This window comes from Dromaius novaehollandiae, chromosome 2 (genome assembly GCF_036370855.1).
Source record: "Dromaius novaehollandiae isolate bDroNov1 chromosome 2, bDroNov1.hap1, whole genome shotgun sequence".
NCBI classification, from domain to species: Eukaryota; Metazoa; Chordata; class Aves; order Casuariiformes; family Dromaiidae; genus Dromaius; species Dromaius novaehollandiae.
This window is the reverse complement of record NC_088099.1, coordinates 114,101,185-114,120,425: the sequence shown is the minus strand read 5'-3', so window position 1 is coordinate 114,120,425 and position 19,241 is coordinate 114,101,185. Positions and strand designations below refer to the sequence as shown.

The 19,241-nt window shown below is 38.6% G+C and overlaps 1 protein-coding gene across 3 annotated transcripts in view; it reads right to left on the bottom strand.

The window, feature by feature from the left end:
• Nucleotides 1-19,241, bottom strand: part of PIEZO2 (piezo type mechanosensitive ion channel component 2) — a 320,150-nt gene that overhangs the window by 168,917 nt on the left and 131,992 nt on the right. For all 3 annotated transcript variants that reach the window (XM_064507195.1, XM_064507196.1, XM_064507197.1), the window contains exon 4: nt 13-55. In XM_064507195.1, coding sequence (XP_064363265.1) covers nt 13-55 — 43 coding nt within the window. The remainder of the gene's footprint in view (nt 1-12; nt 56-19,241) is intronic.

Sequence of the window (19,241 nt, the reverse complement as noted above, 5' to 3'; positions counted from 1 at the left end):
TTGATGGCTTACCTTTCAAAACCAATCTGCCGTAATGTTTTCTCCCATGTTGAACCTACACAAAGAGGAGAAAAAACAAACACCCTCAGTAAAGAACCTTTATTGTATGATCGCTCTTATTCTGCCATTTTTCCTGTGCAGCTGGAGTCTATATAGTAAGGTGATTTTTCCACCCCGACAGAAGTACTTGTAAATAACATCTGTTTTCCCCAGAGTGAAGAACTGTTAAGAGAGGCTACCACTGGGTGACAGAGGCATGTGGGGGGATTGCAGCTTATACAGGTCCTTTGCATTGCCAAGCAGCCGGCCACTGCTACAGTTCACTGCAAATCCAAGGGTGGTCTCCTCAGAGCAATGTGATCTGTATCTGATCCTGAAAGCGCTGAGCTGGCATCTCACATCACGCACTCTTCACATTTCAGCTTTTCATTTTACTATAGTGTTTGTCTGATTCTTGCTGAAAGCTTTACAGCTCCTTCTGAAATCCAGCCCTTTTATTTTTAAGCAAAGCATGAAGATGTGTTTCTGCTTTGCTGTTTAACCCTTCGTACTCTTACAAACGACTGCAATGGGCTCATTTACTCTTTCTCCAAGCAGTTAAAGAGTCAGATCCAAAAACTACACACATGGGCAGACCTAGTCAAAAAACTGCCTTCAGCTGGATTTCTCATGCAATTAATAAAACCTAGATTTTCTCAAAAATAAAACCCCCAGACTGCAAGCATTAGGTGACCGGCTTTCAACTTCCAGTAATTTGCTTCTTGTTACCAGTCTCTTTCTCATTACCATTATGTGGTCCCATACATATGGACTACCAAGAACACATGTATCTCAAGTCATGCAGGTCTGTGAAGCAAATATATAGGAGGACATGAAACTAGGTCATAGTTTGCTCTCTCTTTACTCTCCTGTGGGAAATGTAACTGGAGTCTAAATAACTACAGTTCTTTTTCAGTGCCTCATTATACTTTAATTGAAATCAGAGAAGTGATAAAATCTCCTGTTGCTGTAGCAGCCAGTCACCTATCGGAGAACATAAATTAGGGAGGAACATTTGCTCAACTTTGTAAACAGCACAGGTGACTCCTTGTGAGTGACATCTAGTAGCACCAGAGAAACACTGAGAAAACTAGCAATGTTGCCCGTAAGTACTGAGAAGGAGAGAAAAGATCTGCAGGAGAGAAAACAGCTGAAGGAAAACGACTTTGTCGGATATAAATCTAGAGAATTTCAGGATTAGACACATCCTGTGCAGCGAATGTCCATCTCTAATAGAGACTATAAAAAAAGCAGGGATTATATCCTTTCCATTGACAGTCAAAGTCCTGCTTGCCAAAGTAACATGGGAAAAGTGGTAACATACTATGGATAGTAAGAATAATCTTTGTATAAGTATCTCTTACCATCGTTACCTTTCCATTCTGTTAAAGGGATCAGCTTAGAAATAAATGGCCTTCTGTGTTTGTAGCACAGTATTTATCTCTAATCTGCAACATGTTAAGTATTTGAATAGGATCTAGTAGGTACTTTTACCTTTGAATTCAGGACACTTACTGAAGATCTAAATAAGAATTTAAAAACTCAACTTCTGTGGGTTCTACTAAACTTTCTACTAAACTTTCCAGGTTACCCAAAGAAGAACGTGGTAAATTTCTAAAGCAATGATACAATTTTCTATATAATTTCATCTACCTCCTTTCTGGTTTGCAAATCACAGATGGAGCAAATCAAAACTGAAGTTAAAGTTCATTTACTTATGGGCCATGTTGTGTAGGGCTTCCTTGCTCAAAGAATGAAGTTAACATGAACCAGCAAAAAAAAAAAAAGTCACTTCAAATGTCAGTCACATCATATTTTCAGGGAAAGGCTCTGCAAACATTTAATAATGAAGCAAATAGTTTAGGGTAAAACTTTTCTGTTCAGGACTGTAACAACTATAACCAGTGATCAATGTAAAATCACTTTTAATGATCCCCATTTAGTCTAAAGCAGGCAGGGTTTTCAGATCCGTATCCAGCAGACTACACAGAGACAAGTCTTCAAAACCGAGGTGGAGAAAGCTTTGCCTTCACATTAAGGAAAAAACTGCCAAGTTCTACTCTGGAATAATTGAAAAATGTACACTGGTTGATCAGTACAGGGAGTTTCTACTGAGACACGTATATTTGCTCGAGGTGAAGCAAGATTTCTGCCTGCGGAACAGGCCTGAACACAATACTTTCCACCAACACCATGTTCATATTTTATAAAAAAGTCCTCTACAGACACCTTTAAAAGTAATCAGAAGCAGGACTGCAAACATTCTAACATCACACGCTTACTTCCAACAAACATGAAAATGAAAAATCATGTGTTACACAATAAAAGTTAATATTTTATTGAGAATAAATTTATCGTGATGAATAAAGAACCATTTCATTAATACATTCTATTACGGTTATTTCCCCAAACCCTCACCTTCTGCACACCACTGGGGTATATCTGTTTTTGTGTAGCACCAATACATCAGAGTTGCCTGTGCCACTCTGCCGGTAAGCACAGGGCAAACACAAGCAATTCTCCATAGAGCTTATTTGATGCTGCTGGCTCTGAAAGAATACTCAGTAGCATTTGAAGTTTGAAGATCTGAAGACTGTTGAAGGAAAATCCGTCAACAGTATTTCTTAAAGCACAGACTAGTACTGGCATCTTTAGTCAGTGTTTCTATTCTTTCCACTGTTTTGTATACTAGTTGCATGAATTTTTCACGCCAAGGTTGGCTATACTTCAACTTCATGATATATAGAGTCCTACAGAAAAAAAGAGAGAGAAAAAAAAAGAAAAAGAGAAAAGGAAATTGTGTGTCTCCATTGGTTTGAAATCATCTTTTGGCTGGAGCTGGTTAGCAGAAAGCTCTTTGAAATGCATGCGACTCCTCTGAAGCAAAGCCTGCCAAGAACACAACTAACATTTCACATTAAAAAAATATTCATTTTTTTATGGAGTCCTATTTTAAAATGTTTATGATCTAAACACTCTGTTTTAAGACTTGCCAATTTCATTCTCAATGGTATCAACTTCTACAGCACTCTAACAGCCAAAAGTAAATACCCCAAGGTAACAGCAGCACTAAGAAGAATAATGCTATTAAAAGTCTAGAAGACTTACTATTTGATTACCCAGTGCTTCCAAAATATTAAACAAGATTTAAGTCACGTAACTTTCAGTAAAATCAAAACAGGAGTTTTTCATGAATTAAAGACTTGATCTTTCTCCCAAAGAAATCAATAAGAATTTGGCTATTCAATTAAGTGTTTCTCTCTGCTGGGACTGTGGAAAACATCACCTGTAGACTTCCAGAATCAATCCATTACTACATGTTGTTTGCTAAGTTAATTTGGCTCCTCTTTGCGTTCTGTGTTTTACCACAATGTCAAAAATGCCAAAACTGTTTATAAGAATATCTTAATTTGGTATTCATGTAATTAAGCTTTTGTTCCAAAAACTCGCTCCAAAGCAACTGACCATTCCCATCTGTTCCAAAGATTCTGTTTTACATTAACAGCACTAGTTTTAAAATACTTCAAAAAGATGAAGCATAATGTACTTTAAGAATTACTGCTCACATTTAACAGGAACAATGGTAAAATGCATATCACACTCACATATGCACTTAATGAAATCCTAGCATAAGAATGGAATGTGAATATGAGACTTAATTAGATAAAATGAAAAACGTCTTTGTGAAATAAGAAGCTGTCTTCTTTGACAGGTAAACCTTCATTTACATGGGAGTTTCTGTATTTGTTTTAGCTTGGTTACTACTACCTGCTTACTGTGAATTGAATGAGAGGAGAAGACTCATAATCCTCTGCTAGGCTACTTACCTTTACAAATCATGCTGTTGCTAAGCTGCTGAAGTGCAGTAGTAGGCTTAGGGAAAACAGAATAATAATATACTCGATAAGCGATTTTCAGCCCTTCATGGACGTTGCACGGCTATTCACTTTGAGCTGTATCACACTATATCTGCCGATATAGCCAAGGGCTGTAGCTGTTCAGAGGGACTCTGGCATGCATTGTAAATGCACAGCAAAACCTCATACCTGCAGTACCATTCCCATGCATGTATGTATGAGGGTCCCTACAGACCTGATTGTGTCCAGTGATTAGCCATGGCCCTGCTACCTTCTCCCTCCACCAGTAAGTGCCTGCTGCAAGAACACCATGCTTGTGTCTGGCTCTGATCATGAAGCTTTTTATCAGCACAAATATTAATTCTTGCATTCTTTTCTCACTGTGATCTGCATGAGGACCAGAGGTAAAAATCCAACTTAACTGAACCAAAAAATACCGCTTGCCATTTTTCAATAAGCATTAGCATAAGCCTGTCAGAATTCAAGAAAACAGTGGGAATAGTATGTTGAATAGCTTCAACACTTGGAATAGATGGACAAAATATATGTAAATTACATCAACTCAAAGGTAACAGTGCATGGGCATGGGATTTTTGGAGTCTGTCAGTGGAATATCACAAAAAGTCACCCAGGCTCTCTGAAGGAACAAGCAAGGTACCAGACATAGCACAGTCACACTTAGATCATGAGAATTTCTTGCAGGCATGACCTACATAACCCCACTATGATATGTTAGAAATAGGCAGACTTTCTTCTTGGGTTTCTGGATTATCAGAATTGAATTGGTCTTTCCTCTAATGTTGTGAAGGACGAGGTATTTTAAAGGACCTGGTGATTTTGTACAGTTTAGGATATTCCTACCAATTTCAGAGTTGTGACCTGAAGTCTGTCACACTTACAGAATTTTATGCACAAGGAAAAAAAGAAAATCCTTAACATATTTAAGAGGTAAAAAACAGTTATACGGAGCACTCCAGAAATTAAAAGAAATGCTACTAATTTGCTAAACCAGTCTATTGCGGTTGCCACTCCTCAACTCTATTTCTCGAACAACTGAGCCGAAAACAGCACGAAAGTCCACAGAGAACACCCGAGCTAGACTAGTCGAGGACCCCAGTTTCAGCATCCACACGTAAACCATCTCAACAAGCTGCATGTGCGCACTGCCCTGTTGTGCTAGAGATTCTCTTCCAGTAGAGATTCGCACATCATTTAAACCACCTGAGGATTCACAATATCCTTTCAGTAGATTGAGGCACACTGCTCTTCCATATCTTCTCCTTTATCAGCCAGCTGAAAAACAATTACTTACCAGTACTACTAACTATTTGAAATGTACACAACTGCAATCGATAAAAATTTCTGTGTTTGGAACATGTTTTCAGTAACTTCAAATGTTACTTACAGTCGCTCATTCCCAGTAGCAACAGAAAAGTTTTAGATTATGTTTTTTCAGAAATTCTACCTTTTAGATTTTTAATGGACATGGAACCACCGGTTTTATGAAAAGAACTAGCAACTTTAAATATAGCAATGCATGTTGCATGGGAAAGCATTTTTGTACTTTCTCCATAGTATCATAGAGATATTACAAATACTTAAGTATTTGTACATTATATATCAACATATCTAGTTACATGAAGAGTGCCTGTTATAAAAATGAGCATTTCTCCCATGTGAACTTCCATCAGGCAATACTACCTTAACATTTAGCAACTATCTGTCTATTTTAAGAAACAAATCTCTCTTATGCTTGCTCTTTCTTTGATTCAAACTATCTAGGCTGTATCCTGCACTCACTGCTGTGGCATCTGACCGTCACAGTGTGTATATATATATATATATATATTCCAAGAAAATAACATTTCTTTGGAAATGAGGTCTCTTAATATAGCATATTACTCTGCTGTGTTTATTACTTTGTTGGTGTTTTAATTCAGATCAGGAGAGCATTTCTTGAGCAAATCTCTCTTTGTGGTGGTCCCCACTCCCCATGCTTTGGGTTGCATGACAGAGCGATCTCGGCGTGCACAAACTGGATTCCTTTCACATGAAACAAAACCGCGCCCCAAGCACACAACTACTGTGTTTCAACCACTAATGGGCATTCAGGCCGCGTGACCAGACCAGAGCTAATCCACAGGAAAACCCTCTCAAAACATGTATGGTGTGGAGGCCAGGGCCTCAGCACCAACTGCTTCACTGCTACCCTGTCATGCTGCTTCCTGAGGCTGATGCAGCTCATGACACCACACACCAGCCCAGGCCTGGGCTGCCCCAGAAGGCCTTTCCAGTCACCTTGAGGGCCAAAAAGGCAGGTCAGGGTGCCCACCCTCGGCACTGCTTTCTGGGCTGTATCCCGTGTGCTCAGTGCAGCCACACTCCCCACAAAACTCCAGCGAGCCAGTTCTGTGAGGCACAGCAGCAGATTATTTCATTTTTAAAAGAGTTTTGCAGAGAGAAGGAATAAAGAAAAAAAAAAGGCTATTAGAGTATGCTGTGCCTGCTGAATAGACAAAAAACAGCAGTAAAACAGACTGGAAGGCCAGTGGTCTAGGCCTCTGGCTAGATCAAACAAATGATGCCTAAATACATATCAAGAAAGAGGTCATATTAAGAGCAAAGACCAGGGTTTGCAAGCCTTTAGTTGCCTTCCACTCATACTAGCTTTCAACAGACTTTTGACTGAATAAAGAGTCCAAATTTGATCCCTGCATGATAATGTAATGGGAAAGACTTATTTTGTATTTTCTACTGTGAGGCAAGTATTAAAGTATTACCATGAGATATAAAAATTGCTTTCCATTTAAGAAAAACCGCTTGACTCATTCCACGTTAACCGGAAAAATAATCATCATCAAAACACTACTTCTCTTCTAAAGAAACTTTAATGAGTGGGAAAATCTACTAATAAAACGAGCAGACAAGGAATATAGAGCAAAGTGCAACAGTCCTGACACTATGATCATGATCATATGCATGCACATAGAGATGCATACTGCTTTAAAATAAATATTAAGAAGACAACAGCTATGGTAAAGTGATTAACAGCGGTATCTGGCAGTCTCCTCTCCCATCCTGTGGCTACCCTGCAAGCTCTGGGCACCTAAAAGGGCCAGCAAAGCTCCCAGAGATGAAAGGGCAGCTGCTCCATGGAGGCATGATGGCATGTGGCATGATACAGGCCTATGCCACATTCTCTGTTTTGGTTTTGATTAGGACCAGAACTAAGCAGAGGGGAGAGAAGGAATATATTTTTTTCAGTGATCAATTAATTTGAGTTAGATAACACAAGCTGAAATACTACTTAGTGCATCTGGGATATACATGATCCAGCACCTTCCTGCTCGCGGGTTAGATGATGCAAACAGAGGCAGGGACAGATCCATCGGCAACCTGAATCAGAGACCGCAAGGCCAAAAAACTGCAGAAGAGTCACACACTGAGCCTGGCAGCAGTGGCCAACTTGCGCTGCTCCTCCTGCTCTGCAGTAAAGTGCACTTCCCCACAAGAGACCCCATCTAGACTGATCCTAAGTCACACAGAGATTTACTTTCAAAACAGTGCGTATTTCAATTAAATTAGTTCTTTGCCTCTGTTTTGGACATTTCGAAGTATTTAGTTTAAGCCAATATTTTCCAAATTATCCTACACAAAGTACACAAGGCATTTGATCTCGTGAGGAGCTGGCTCTGTCTTGAGCTGCCATGGAGCTTCAGAAGACCTCTGGATCTTTCTGGAGCAAGACGGGCCAAAGTGCCAAGACAAAACTGTACCGATTCAACTATATCTATTTAAAACATGATTTTACCATCACACAGAGTGAGCTGCAGAAAGAACAGTGACTTTGAGCTTGATCCAAATCTACAGAAATAACTGGAAAGATTTACATCAAGTTCATGGACTTCAATAATTTGGCTGAAATGGAAATAACTAGCCATAAGGAATAATAATAAAAGAAATCTGTCATTCAGTAAAGTGAATAACAGTTACTATTTCTACGTCAGTGATAAATTGCTGATCAGACAAAAAAGATGCAGTGTTCTGCATACCATTCATCTGGGGAGCATGTGAGTGGAGAAAACAGCGGTTTGAGAATTTGAAACATTAAATACATGGGAAAATGTATTCATTCGTTCAGTATCTTAATATTTTTATATCTTTAAATATCTAGAAGTACTTACTGGAGCACAGCTTGTTTTAAATGTGAAGTTTATGTATTTTTAATATGGCAGTCACACACACCCTTTTATAACTGAGGATGACTCACACAACAGGGGAAGCGATATGGGAAGACATAATAACTTGGAAAAAGAAAATTTGGGAAAGTAATTTCTACATTTCTTCTTCCATGTGCAATTTGTTTAAAATGATTCCCAGGTAACAAAGTTAACTGAAATTGGCTGAATCGCTTGACATTGTTCTTGTTTGCTTGTTTGCAAGGATGAGAGTTGCCATAGTTTCAAAAACAATAATGACTACTTTTGTCTGCTTAGGTATAGTAAATCAAAGACACTTAGAGGCAACCCTCCTCCCCCCAACACATACACACTTAAAACCACTCTTATTTTAATCTCATTTCATTTCAAATTTAGTTCCTGTCCAAGACAGCAAAACAGCAAAACCCACAGCACTTGAAAATCCTCAGGGAATGTGTTTCCGATGAAACCTGAGCTATCTGGTTAATGCAAAGCTTTTTTTGTTTAAAATAATCTATTATTTATCTATTTGTTTGCTGTGATGGTTGGTTGGTGGTTTTTAAACCAAATTTCCACAAACAGAGAAAATCCAAACTAATTTGGGGGGCTTTTATTTTTTTTTTTAAATAGACCTGCTCCCTCTTCCCCACAGCAGTGGACCTCTACAAAAAAGGATGAGGAAAAGGATTTTGCACACTGTGCAAAACAGAACTTTGTAGGGCACCTGCACAAAATCACACTGTAGGAGCAAATTGGGAAAGAATCAGCTAGTCAATGGATACAAAAGATCTTTTACTCTTTCTTATAGCAGAAAATGGTGTCAAGGCTCTGAGGAGCAGCCTTGAAGGAAGGGGAGATTTGCTGCCACTGCCATGGGGGATTTCAACCTAAACAGCTAGCTAGACAGGCACAGAGTTTAAGAGCATCAAAGTTCTGCTCCAGGTCTTCTGAAAGAAGACCAAATACTTATTTTTTTAAAATATGGAAGACCAGGTTTTCAAAGTAAAAGCAAAAGAACTTGAAGAAAATCTGTAATAAGCTTTATTTTTCATAAACCTGAAGAAAATGTGATTTTTCTCCATTTTTGTTGGCAGAGCAGTTTTCCTCTCTCAACCCCAACCAACACCGCTCTGCCTGCTGAATAGTATCTTAGAGGCAAGGTTTTCACTTCAGAGTGTAATTGACGGGCATCCCTCCAATTTCTAGAGCTACCCTCTGCTTAGTTTTATTGCAATATAATACGCTGTTATGAATAATGATGTCGACCTAGTTTCCTGCAGTGATGAATGTGTACAGTGTGCCAGCACAAGGAATTCACTTTTCATTGTCTCATTTTCTGTTTTCGCCTCATCGGAAGAATTAGAGGTGAAAAGGAGTTTCTTCCAGCTTTCTGCAGTATAAACATAAGGGAGGGGGGGAGGTAATTACAAAGAGTTTCTTCAATAGCACATCCATATACAACTAATTATAGACAAGAGAATTAAGGATAGGAAACTGAGAAATCTTGCACAGAAACAAGAGGAACATTAAGATCACAGAACAACAGCATTCCAGTGGTGGTATCTTTGACTCCACTAACATTTTTTAAAGTATGTCTTTTCTCTGAAATTGTCTCTTTTTTTTTAATGGCTTAGTGGCTTTTTCTAAGGATGATAACCATTTTGCTTACCTTACTTCCCTCATGGATTGTGCCTTTAAGAAAAGGCTTGCATACTGTCACAGAGACAGCAGCTCAGCAATGGTAGGCCTGAGGCCCTGCCCATGTTCAAATTTTTCAGCAAAAAGTAAATGATTTCAGTGGCTAAAATAAAACTAGATACAAAGATAAAAAGTGACATGTGAAGGGTAATGTCTGGAATAAACCTTAGAAAACTAGTTTGAGATGTGTACATCCTCAGCACCCTATCTTCCACAGAGGAAGAAAACGAAAATGGCAGTTTCAAACTTTCATGTGCTTCCATGTTGACAAATGAAGACAACAGCGACCACACCAAGTAACAACACATCTGGGGCATGAAAGACGCCCCAGCCTCAAAGGCTTCATAAAAGAGACCTGGTTATGAAAGGAAGTGTTTCTCTGGGCAGTAGTGTGAAGTGGGCACACAGACCCAAATAGTCAGAGAGAGGAAAATCCTTTCTATGGATGTTATTTTTCCTAATCTAAAAATACTTTATCTAGTTCAGCTGCTAAGTATAAACATGCATACACTGAACAAATGATTTTTTGTTTTCATTTTCTTTGTCTTTGATGGACACTATGATTCTGTGATTTCACTCAAACTGTCTCAAAACTCTAACCTGCAAGAATAGAAGGGATGAAGTCCTTCTGGACTTGCAACTCCCATTCATCTGAATCAAGAGACAGTTGAACTGCATAGCTGTTAAGCTGCTATAGGAAAACCGAAAAGACAAGGGAATCAGGAAAAAACAGACATTGTTGGGGTGCTAGTTGCAGACTCAGCCCAGTCCCTCACTGTTAGATACGCACGCTAATAACACACTGCTTGGTGCGGAGCTTGCATAGCCAAGCATGCTGTGAGGAGGGGTTAGGATCACCAAGGCCCCCAAAAGCGCACAAGGGAGACCCATCAAGGACAGGGAGACTCCACATCTGCCCCCGCCTCTCCCTTCTGACTCACAAACACACAAACTTTGCGGTGTCCTATGAAGCCAAGAAATCAATGGCATGGGCTTTGCCTCCTGCTACTCGTTCCTCCACACCCCTGGAACATCTGCTGGAGTTTACCACCCAAGTCACGAGATGAGGGTCACAAATAAGCATTTCTCACCTGCTCTGTGCTCATACCCTATAAAGTAACCAAGCCTGAGTGACTAGAAGTGCCCAGGCAGATTTCAGAGGGAAGCAATGCTATGTGATTGTGCTCACTTTTGTGTATAATAGACTGCAAGATTGCATCCAGTGTATTAGCAGATCATTTCCCAACACTTAATTAGTTTTCATTAGGATGCCACAAATAGCATAAGCACTATCAACAAATTAAAGAAATCACAGGGTTGCCTAATCATTCTCATTTTTAAAAGCGCTCTGGGTTTTCTGTCTTGCATGCTTCAAATAGTTTACAAATAGTTTGCGCTTTCTACAGTTACATGCCTAATTAGGAATATTAGGAGTAATTTCTCCCCATTTAGTTTGTTTGGCTAAATCTAAATCTTTCCACATAAAATCAGTAACAGCACTGAAACTTATGCCATTCTCATGAGTTAATAGATGACAAGGGTATTCTCACACTTACTTAAAGTGTGGTTATTTTGTCCTCACTAGAATGTGTTTTATTTAGCGCTTCATTAGGGTATTAAGAGAGTTGTACATTTTGACTAAATACTAAAGAGGATGATGAGAGGTAATAATTTCGTACACAGCAGCTATTTTCATGTTTCATAGAAATCATGGGCAGTTTAGATGTGTGACTCTCAAATGCATTTTTAAATCACATTTTATTTATTTATGTGCTGCTTAACCAATGGTTGCCTTTAGAAATTTTATCATGCCTGAACGAAAAGGGATAAACAGCACGTTGTTTTGTTTGCTTTCTTTCAAAAATATACAGCCAAAAAACTTAGTGCCAGTTGGCTAGTTTTCCAATTCCAAGTAGATCTGAAGAACTGGAAGGTCCCACCATGAGATCAGTACATCGGGTGATGAGATCGCAGGTGCAATCAATTGCTTTAGAGAACAAATGGTTTATAAAACATCTTCATGGATGTATTCAAAATGTATTACAAGCATCCTTACTGCAGCCCAAAAGAAGCCACACCAAAAAATGCTAAAGTTCAAGAAGACTTGCATGAAAGATACTGGCCCAAATTATAAAAAGAAATTTGTCTTGTCCCAAACTTTTCTTTGTACCAATTTTAGAAAACTACTTATACTGAATATACAAATCAGACCATCTTGGCATTATTTTCTGAAAGGCATAAAGCCTGTCAAAATTTCTTGTCCTTGCCAGCTGGAACCCATTAAGTATATTTTATATGGCTGAAAAGGTGGACTATTCACAGCAGTGGGGGATACTGTACCCAGTAGGGGCTGGAAGAGAAGCGAAGAGGCAGAGGAGAGAAAAACAGATTCAGTAGGAAAAAGTGCTGAGAAATATAAAAGGGATCAGTTTCTAATAAAAAGCAAGTCATACATAAAATTGTTCACTTACATTGGAAAGATACATAAATGCCAAATTCTGCACCCAATTTTATGATCTGAACATTTGGCCTTTTTTTAAGGAGGATACCTGTCAGTCTAAAAATGTAGTCAAATTCACCTTACACCTTCTGGAATTTGAGTGAATTGCATCACTAATAAAACACAGGAAAGTCCTTACTGCTACTATTATCTGTCCTTTACAGAAAAATAGTGAAATATTAGTGGCCACCCTTTCAATCCACAGAGGAACAAATTGCATTCCTCCTCCTCTCTTCCTTCTGAACACACCCTAATTTTCAGCCTTCACAGTGGAAGGAAAAACCTGGACTCTTTATGACCCCAGTTTGAAGCGTTCTTCATACCAAAAACTCCAAAGAGCCAAAGCCTTGAGTGAAGCATGGCAACAGAAAAGAAGCATGGCAGGGGAAAAACACACGGAAACCTGGAGAATGATCCATGAATGTCAAGTTAGTTCTGCAGGAACTCCATCCCTCCACTAGGGCTGGATATGCAGGTGGTAGACAAGATTCCATGGCAATGATACCTATTTTCTACATCCCTGTTACCCGCTTCCTTCTAAGGCCAAGGATGCTGATGGAGTCACAGCCCCCGCACTTGGTCGTCCCTACTGCCCACTATGCAACACAGCTGCTGAAGAAAAGCTGCACTTCAATTGCTCAAGAATTGCATCTGTCTTAAGGCACAAAGGCTGGCCACTCTAGTTAAAAAAAAAAAAAGAAGAAGAAGAAGAAGAAGAAGGAAAAAAAAAGCATTCAAAAGTACTTACATACAAGGAAAAAATAAGAAGCCCTGCAACGCCTGCAATTCATTATTAATCCCACTTATTTTCTCATATGGCTTTAGTTACACATTACTTGAGATTTTAAAGCAATTTCACCTTTAAGTAAATATCTGCTCAAGTCAAAATTATGTACTGAATTAAGCAATAATTCAAGAGAGAGATTTTAGACTTCAAGTAGATTTTTTCCTGTTAGTGCCTCATAACAAAGCAATTGTTGAATTAGTAATACATTTATCAAACCTAGTAAGTAATTTTGCTTACTATATATAAAACAAATTACTGCCTTATTTTAGAATGCGAATAGTGAAAGTTTGGCATGAGGTTCTAATTACCTACTGGATATGAGTCATGCCAAAGCCAGTGGGACAAATCATATCTTAACTCCTAATTCTAATATGACCCTATTGAATATAGCTTGCCTGTGTTATGGCACCAATCCTGTAAGTAGAGCACGCAGTGGGATTTGTACAGGTGCAAAAGCTGGCCCACGTTCTACAAAGTTAAAGGGTTAGGGTGTGAACTGTGAAATGCAAACAACTTCAGCAAGTCAGCTTAAGTGATTGGGCTCAGGAGGTCAAATCTCTAACAGAAATAAGTAATAGCATCTTTTCTACACCACAGCGAACAAATAAATATGCACACTATGTCATAAACAATAGCTAATAGTCTTATGTTTATCTGGAGAGAAATAAAAACACCGGCACAAATCTGAGATTTTTGGTTGACAGGTTTTCATATTTGAATTATGAGTCCTGAAAGATGCTAGACATCCCTAACTCCTATTAACTCGCTGTTAGCATTAACAGGAGCAGGACTGACACAGAAGTTTTTTAGAAAACCTGTTAAATAATTCAGGGATTTATCTCTGTTGTGCAGCTGTTCTTCAGCAATTTTCATGGAATGATGTGGGTAGTGTGGGCAGACACACTGAGTGAGCTCTCCTTTCACCTTTGAAAGGTGAACGTAACTTTCTGTTACAATTGTACGTCAAAAGTATGCAGTAAAACTTCTCAGAAGGCAAACTGGAACAAATAGTAAATTTCACAGAAAACAGTGAACTAAGAGTATAAAAAGTGAAAAAGTGTCATTTTAATATATTTCCAATACAAATGTGAAAGGGGAACCAAGAAACAAATTCTGCACTTTGATTTCTGCCCAAGCTCATCAGGAATTCAAACAACTTGTCATAAGGTATCTTGCATTTTATGCATTCCTATGCCAGGAGCTCAGTTCTCTAAACTCACTTTTTCTAAATTCAAGGAAGATAGATTTGTCTCTAAATTCTTCTGGACTTGCTGGCATCAGCACCATTTAATGGCCAGGCAATATCAAGGTTCAGCTGGGCTGGGGGTTGTAAAAACACTGAAGTGCAGAGACAGTGCTTGCCGTGGAAAATTTGCAATCCAGACAGGACACAAAAGATGAGGGAATTGACCAAATACAGTGTGTTAGGGAAGGCTAAGAGAAAATAAGGCTCTAGTCTGTATTGAGTTAGAGCACACTAATGAATCATGATGTTCACTGACATGTTTCTGCAGCTCCTTGTCTTTTCTCAGATGGTTGAAAGGTTCTCTTCGCCCCGCTCTCAAGTCAAAGAGAGACTGTCTATCTCCTTTTGTATCAGGCCCAACACATCCCCACATTTCTCAATCTACCTTGGTCTTTTCTCTTTGAAACTGGTCTGACGGAAAAATCAAGTGTTGGATGATGACCATGTCCTGGAAGGTCCCCTCTCTTCCTGTCTCCATCTTATTTTCACCTTTAGTATTGGAAGACACTGAAGAAGAAAAGTTGTTTCATCGCTATTCCCAAACGCCTTCAGCTATGGTGGAACCTGTGTCCGCCTAAAGTGTAACAGAGCTCCTGACTGTGGGAAACGTTGCTCTGAGATATTTTGGAGTGAGCTGTTGGTACAAAAGCCTGAAGGAGTGGATTTGTCAAGCAGGGATATCAGAATTATGAAAACAAAGTTACTATCATAACAGCTATTTACATTTTCAAGAGATTCTTGCAGTGACAATAGAGGAGGGCCACACAAGTACTTAGGTCAAACATTTATGTGAGAAACAGGTTAGCAATGGCAGTTGCACTTCTGCAAAAAGTACTACTGTTGGGAGACCTCCTGCTGATCTCAGGAAGCAGGAACCAGGGTACATGTTTAGAAATGTAAGGAAAGCAGAGTTCAGCATGACTGAAATATAAAGTGCTAACTATTGTAACAAGCCAGATGTCCATACCCAACAAACTAGGGAGGGTCTACACAGGATATATGAGGTAGTGTAAGAGGAAACGCACTGCAGAAGTCTGAATATAGCACTTAAGGATATGGTGGATTAACTGAAGATAAGAAGCAGTTAATGAATGATGCTTGAATGGAGCTCAAATTATTCTTGGTGTATGATAAAGCAATTAGCCAATTAAGAAGACTACATTAGATGACAATAAGCAATAACTGTACAGTGCAATATAAAAAGAGCTGATTAGATAGATACAAAGAGAAACCACAGCCCAGCTTCTGCAGATTAAGCCTGCTGAACAGTTGTTCATACTCTTCATACACTGTTCATAGTGTTATGCTTGTTGCTACACAGTCCTACAATAAAAGAACACAAAAGAAGAAACCACTCTTGTATCAAGCTTCGTAGCTGATAAACACCAGTTAGTCTCCTGCAGACTGCAGACTGACCCTAGAAAAACCATTCCTGTGTCTGATGCACAGGAGCTGCATCTCACAGGGCCTGTTGTGGTTCTTGGCATACTGACAGCAATCAGTAGCTGACCCTTGAAGAAAGGAGCCAGAAAGGAAGGCCAGAGGGAGTTTCCCAGTGACGCTCTTCAACACAGGTCTCACTGGATGCCCCACGCAACTGGAAAGACCCAGAGCCTGTTTAGGAACAAATGGCAGCTCAGCTTGTTGAGTATTAGGTTCATAGCAGAGCACCTTCACAGATAGATACATATATCAAATGAAATTTTATAATGATTATTCAGCACATTAAGTGTTCACATTATTGGTACCTTACTGTTTGAATTTTTATGTATCTCAAGAAGTCTTTTGTACGGAGAAATGCCACAAGTATTTTTGCACTGATAAAATAGTATACTCTCTACCTGGAAAAATGTCTAAGCAGGAGAGAAAACCAGAACATGATAAATCAAAAGGGATGTCTCAGATACCTGAGATAGCTCTGACTATTTCTGATTGTGCAATGTTGCTTTGAACCCTACTCCTGTAGTCACCAATTTAAGCACCAGGGTAAACAAGCAGGTTAAAAAGTGGCTCACTGGCTCATTGTATTTGTTGTACCAAAAGACAAATACTCCTACACTGAAAAGTTTCCTCCCAAGGTATGGTATGCAAGGTGTGCTCAGGACTGAGTGGTTGGTTGACCACAAGATGAGGAATCTCTCTGTACAGCTATCTACTTGAAAATGTTCTTTACGCTCCAGCACCTGGTCAGTCTCTTGTGCTCCAAGGAGGTGTTAATTGTCCATGGTCAAAGCCCATCATTTCTTAAATAAATGTGATCTTCAGTCACTTGGATGTACCTGCACAGACCATGATGATATTATCTGAAAAAATCCAGTCAAACTTCTTATGACCTGGGGTAACGACATAAGAACAGCCAAGTGCCTGGCTCTGTTTTGTTTACCCTCTGTTACCCTCTGCCCATTGTTTACGCTATTTGTATAAGAGGATCTCAGGCCTTTACTTTTGATCTATGTTGAATGCCATTTTAGTTGTCACTCTGTTCAAACATACCTTCTAGCAATGGCTTCACAAATGTCTTTGATGAGATAATTCATCCTCATCTTTGCCTTTTCAGAGAGGATGCAGTGATTAAGGACTTCCCTACCATTTTTGGAGATATCAGTCAAGACTTGATAGCCAGCAAGTTGAACTGTCACAAACTCCGAGGGCAAGAACTACAAATGGATGTATATTGACTGAATGCCAATATTTAAACAGGAAGGCAACATCCAATTCCTAAGACAGAGCAAGACCAGTTCAGAGCAGAGAAAGACCTGTTCACAGAGGTGAAAATAGCACAGGGAACAGATGAAGCCACCTGAATGCTTTTAACATAAGACTTTTTTAATGTGCAATGAATTTAATGACATTTCAAACAGGAGTACGAAGTGAGATATTGCCACGTCAATTACAACAAACAAAAAATTGCGCCATGTGAACACTGTTCATTTAAAAACTTATGTTATTTGACACTCCTCCCCACATAAAGAAGCACAACATTTCCTGTATTAGAGATCACCATTCAAAGCCAGCCAAGCACTGGGAAATATCCAGGCAGATTCTGACCTAACTATCCACATCCTAGATTAAGAATTTCAAAACAAAAAATCCACTCAGGTTGTTATTTATGCTGAAACATTACCCAACTTTTTTATAATTTGTGAGTTCCAGAATACACTAATCATCTGCATAGGAGCTCATTTTAACAACTAATTTATGTATAACCTCCAACTGAGGAAGGAGTGATGAACAAAAAAAACCTATGTCAGGATAAAAGTATCTAAAAATCAGAATGCTCCTGATGGCTTTGACTTACATATGAATGGATTTAGCATCAGCATTTGGAAATTGCAAGAGTATACATTCCCCTCACCAAATACAAATTTTGCAGCTTGTAAACCTTTTCAGGATTTATAATAGGACAGCTTGCTTGCAGCTCATCTTCTGCAAGCCGTATGCTAGAGGGATGTTTTTTATTAATGTTAATAGAAAATCATGAAATTATAGATGCCAAACTTTGTGAGCAATGACCCAAATATAGAGGATATTACCTCAGAATTAAATACATCCAAAAAAAGTACAACTCCAAGGTGAAAGTAGCTATTTGTGCCACAAATAGTAATAGCAACATAAACCAAAAAACTATAAACATGGGATCACTTTGGCAGTGATCCTAACTCAGAGAAGAGAACATGACAGTGGACTGTTTAGCTCAAGGTTTCACAGAGCAGCCGGAGCTAGCTGGCCCAGCAGAGATTAATGCAATCCCTATGTGACATGCAGAAGGCAGTGAAGGAAGGGAAAAAGACAGAGTGAGAAAAGTTATGCCCATTTTCCATAATCTGATTTTTTTCATATCTAAAATATCAAGACTTTATTGGCAAATCTTAGCAGACATAGTATATCTTCACAGGAGTCTGAAAATTGAGCTTTATTCATTCTTAAAGCTATATGTCATATCTTTTTGAACAAAGAACAGAATCCAAGGTTTTGTGGCTGCTTTTCTAGATGCTCCTTGCACAACCTGGGTAGGTACCCAACTGTGCCTTATTTTCTACCTCAATGAAACAGGCTAATAAACGCTAATAATGCACCTTGAAATTCACTAATGTAACAGAACTGCTATTATATGCATCAAAAACTTTAGAGAGCAAAAAAAATATATATAGGGCATTTTGGAAACAGTGAGCTGCCACCTGTAGGGATCTCTCACAGCAAACCCAGCACCAGCTCTATACCATCGCATAGTATGCAGAGGCTTAGCTGTAGCACCAGCACTGCTGTATACAGTATCTCTTTTACAATTTTTAGGTCAGATCACTCACTGTTAATGAGTTATCACTTTAAAATTAAATATTATTGAAATAATGTAATAAACTAGGAAAGTGTAAACACATTTTAATGTTTACTACAATAACTATATTGCTCTTTAACAAAATATAACTCTGCTAAAAAGGGATAAAATAACGGAATTTTGCAATGTTGTTGGCACTCAGTATTTTCAAAACAACAAAACTGAGACTCCAACCAAATTTTGAGAAGTCTTTGAAATCAAGAGCTGTCACTTAACTATTACTAAGTAAAATCTATTGCTCTTCTCTAAATCAAAACAATATCACAAAACAGAGATGTTATTTTTTCCATTTTGATTAAATACTTAACTGTCCTATTTAATACAATATTTATTGTCAATTCCTGCAGCTGCTGTTGTAGAACCTTTTATTCTTTGCTATAGTTACCGAAAAAAAAAAAAAAAAAAAAAGTAACAAGATCAACAGAGAGCATGGAGAGGAAATGTGATATCATTTTCTTATTGTTATCCTGAATGACATAGGATAGATGTGGAAAACCATCTTTGACTTTTTCCAGATATCTATGAAACTATATCAGCATTCCAGCTCTGTTTTATGTGGATGTGTACTTTGTGAACTTC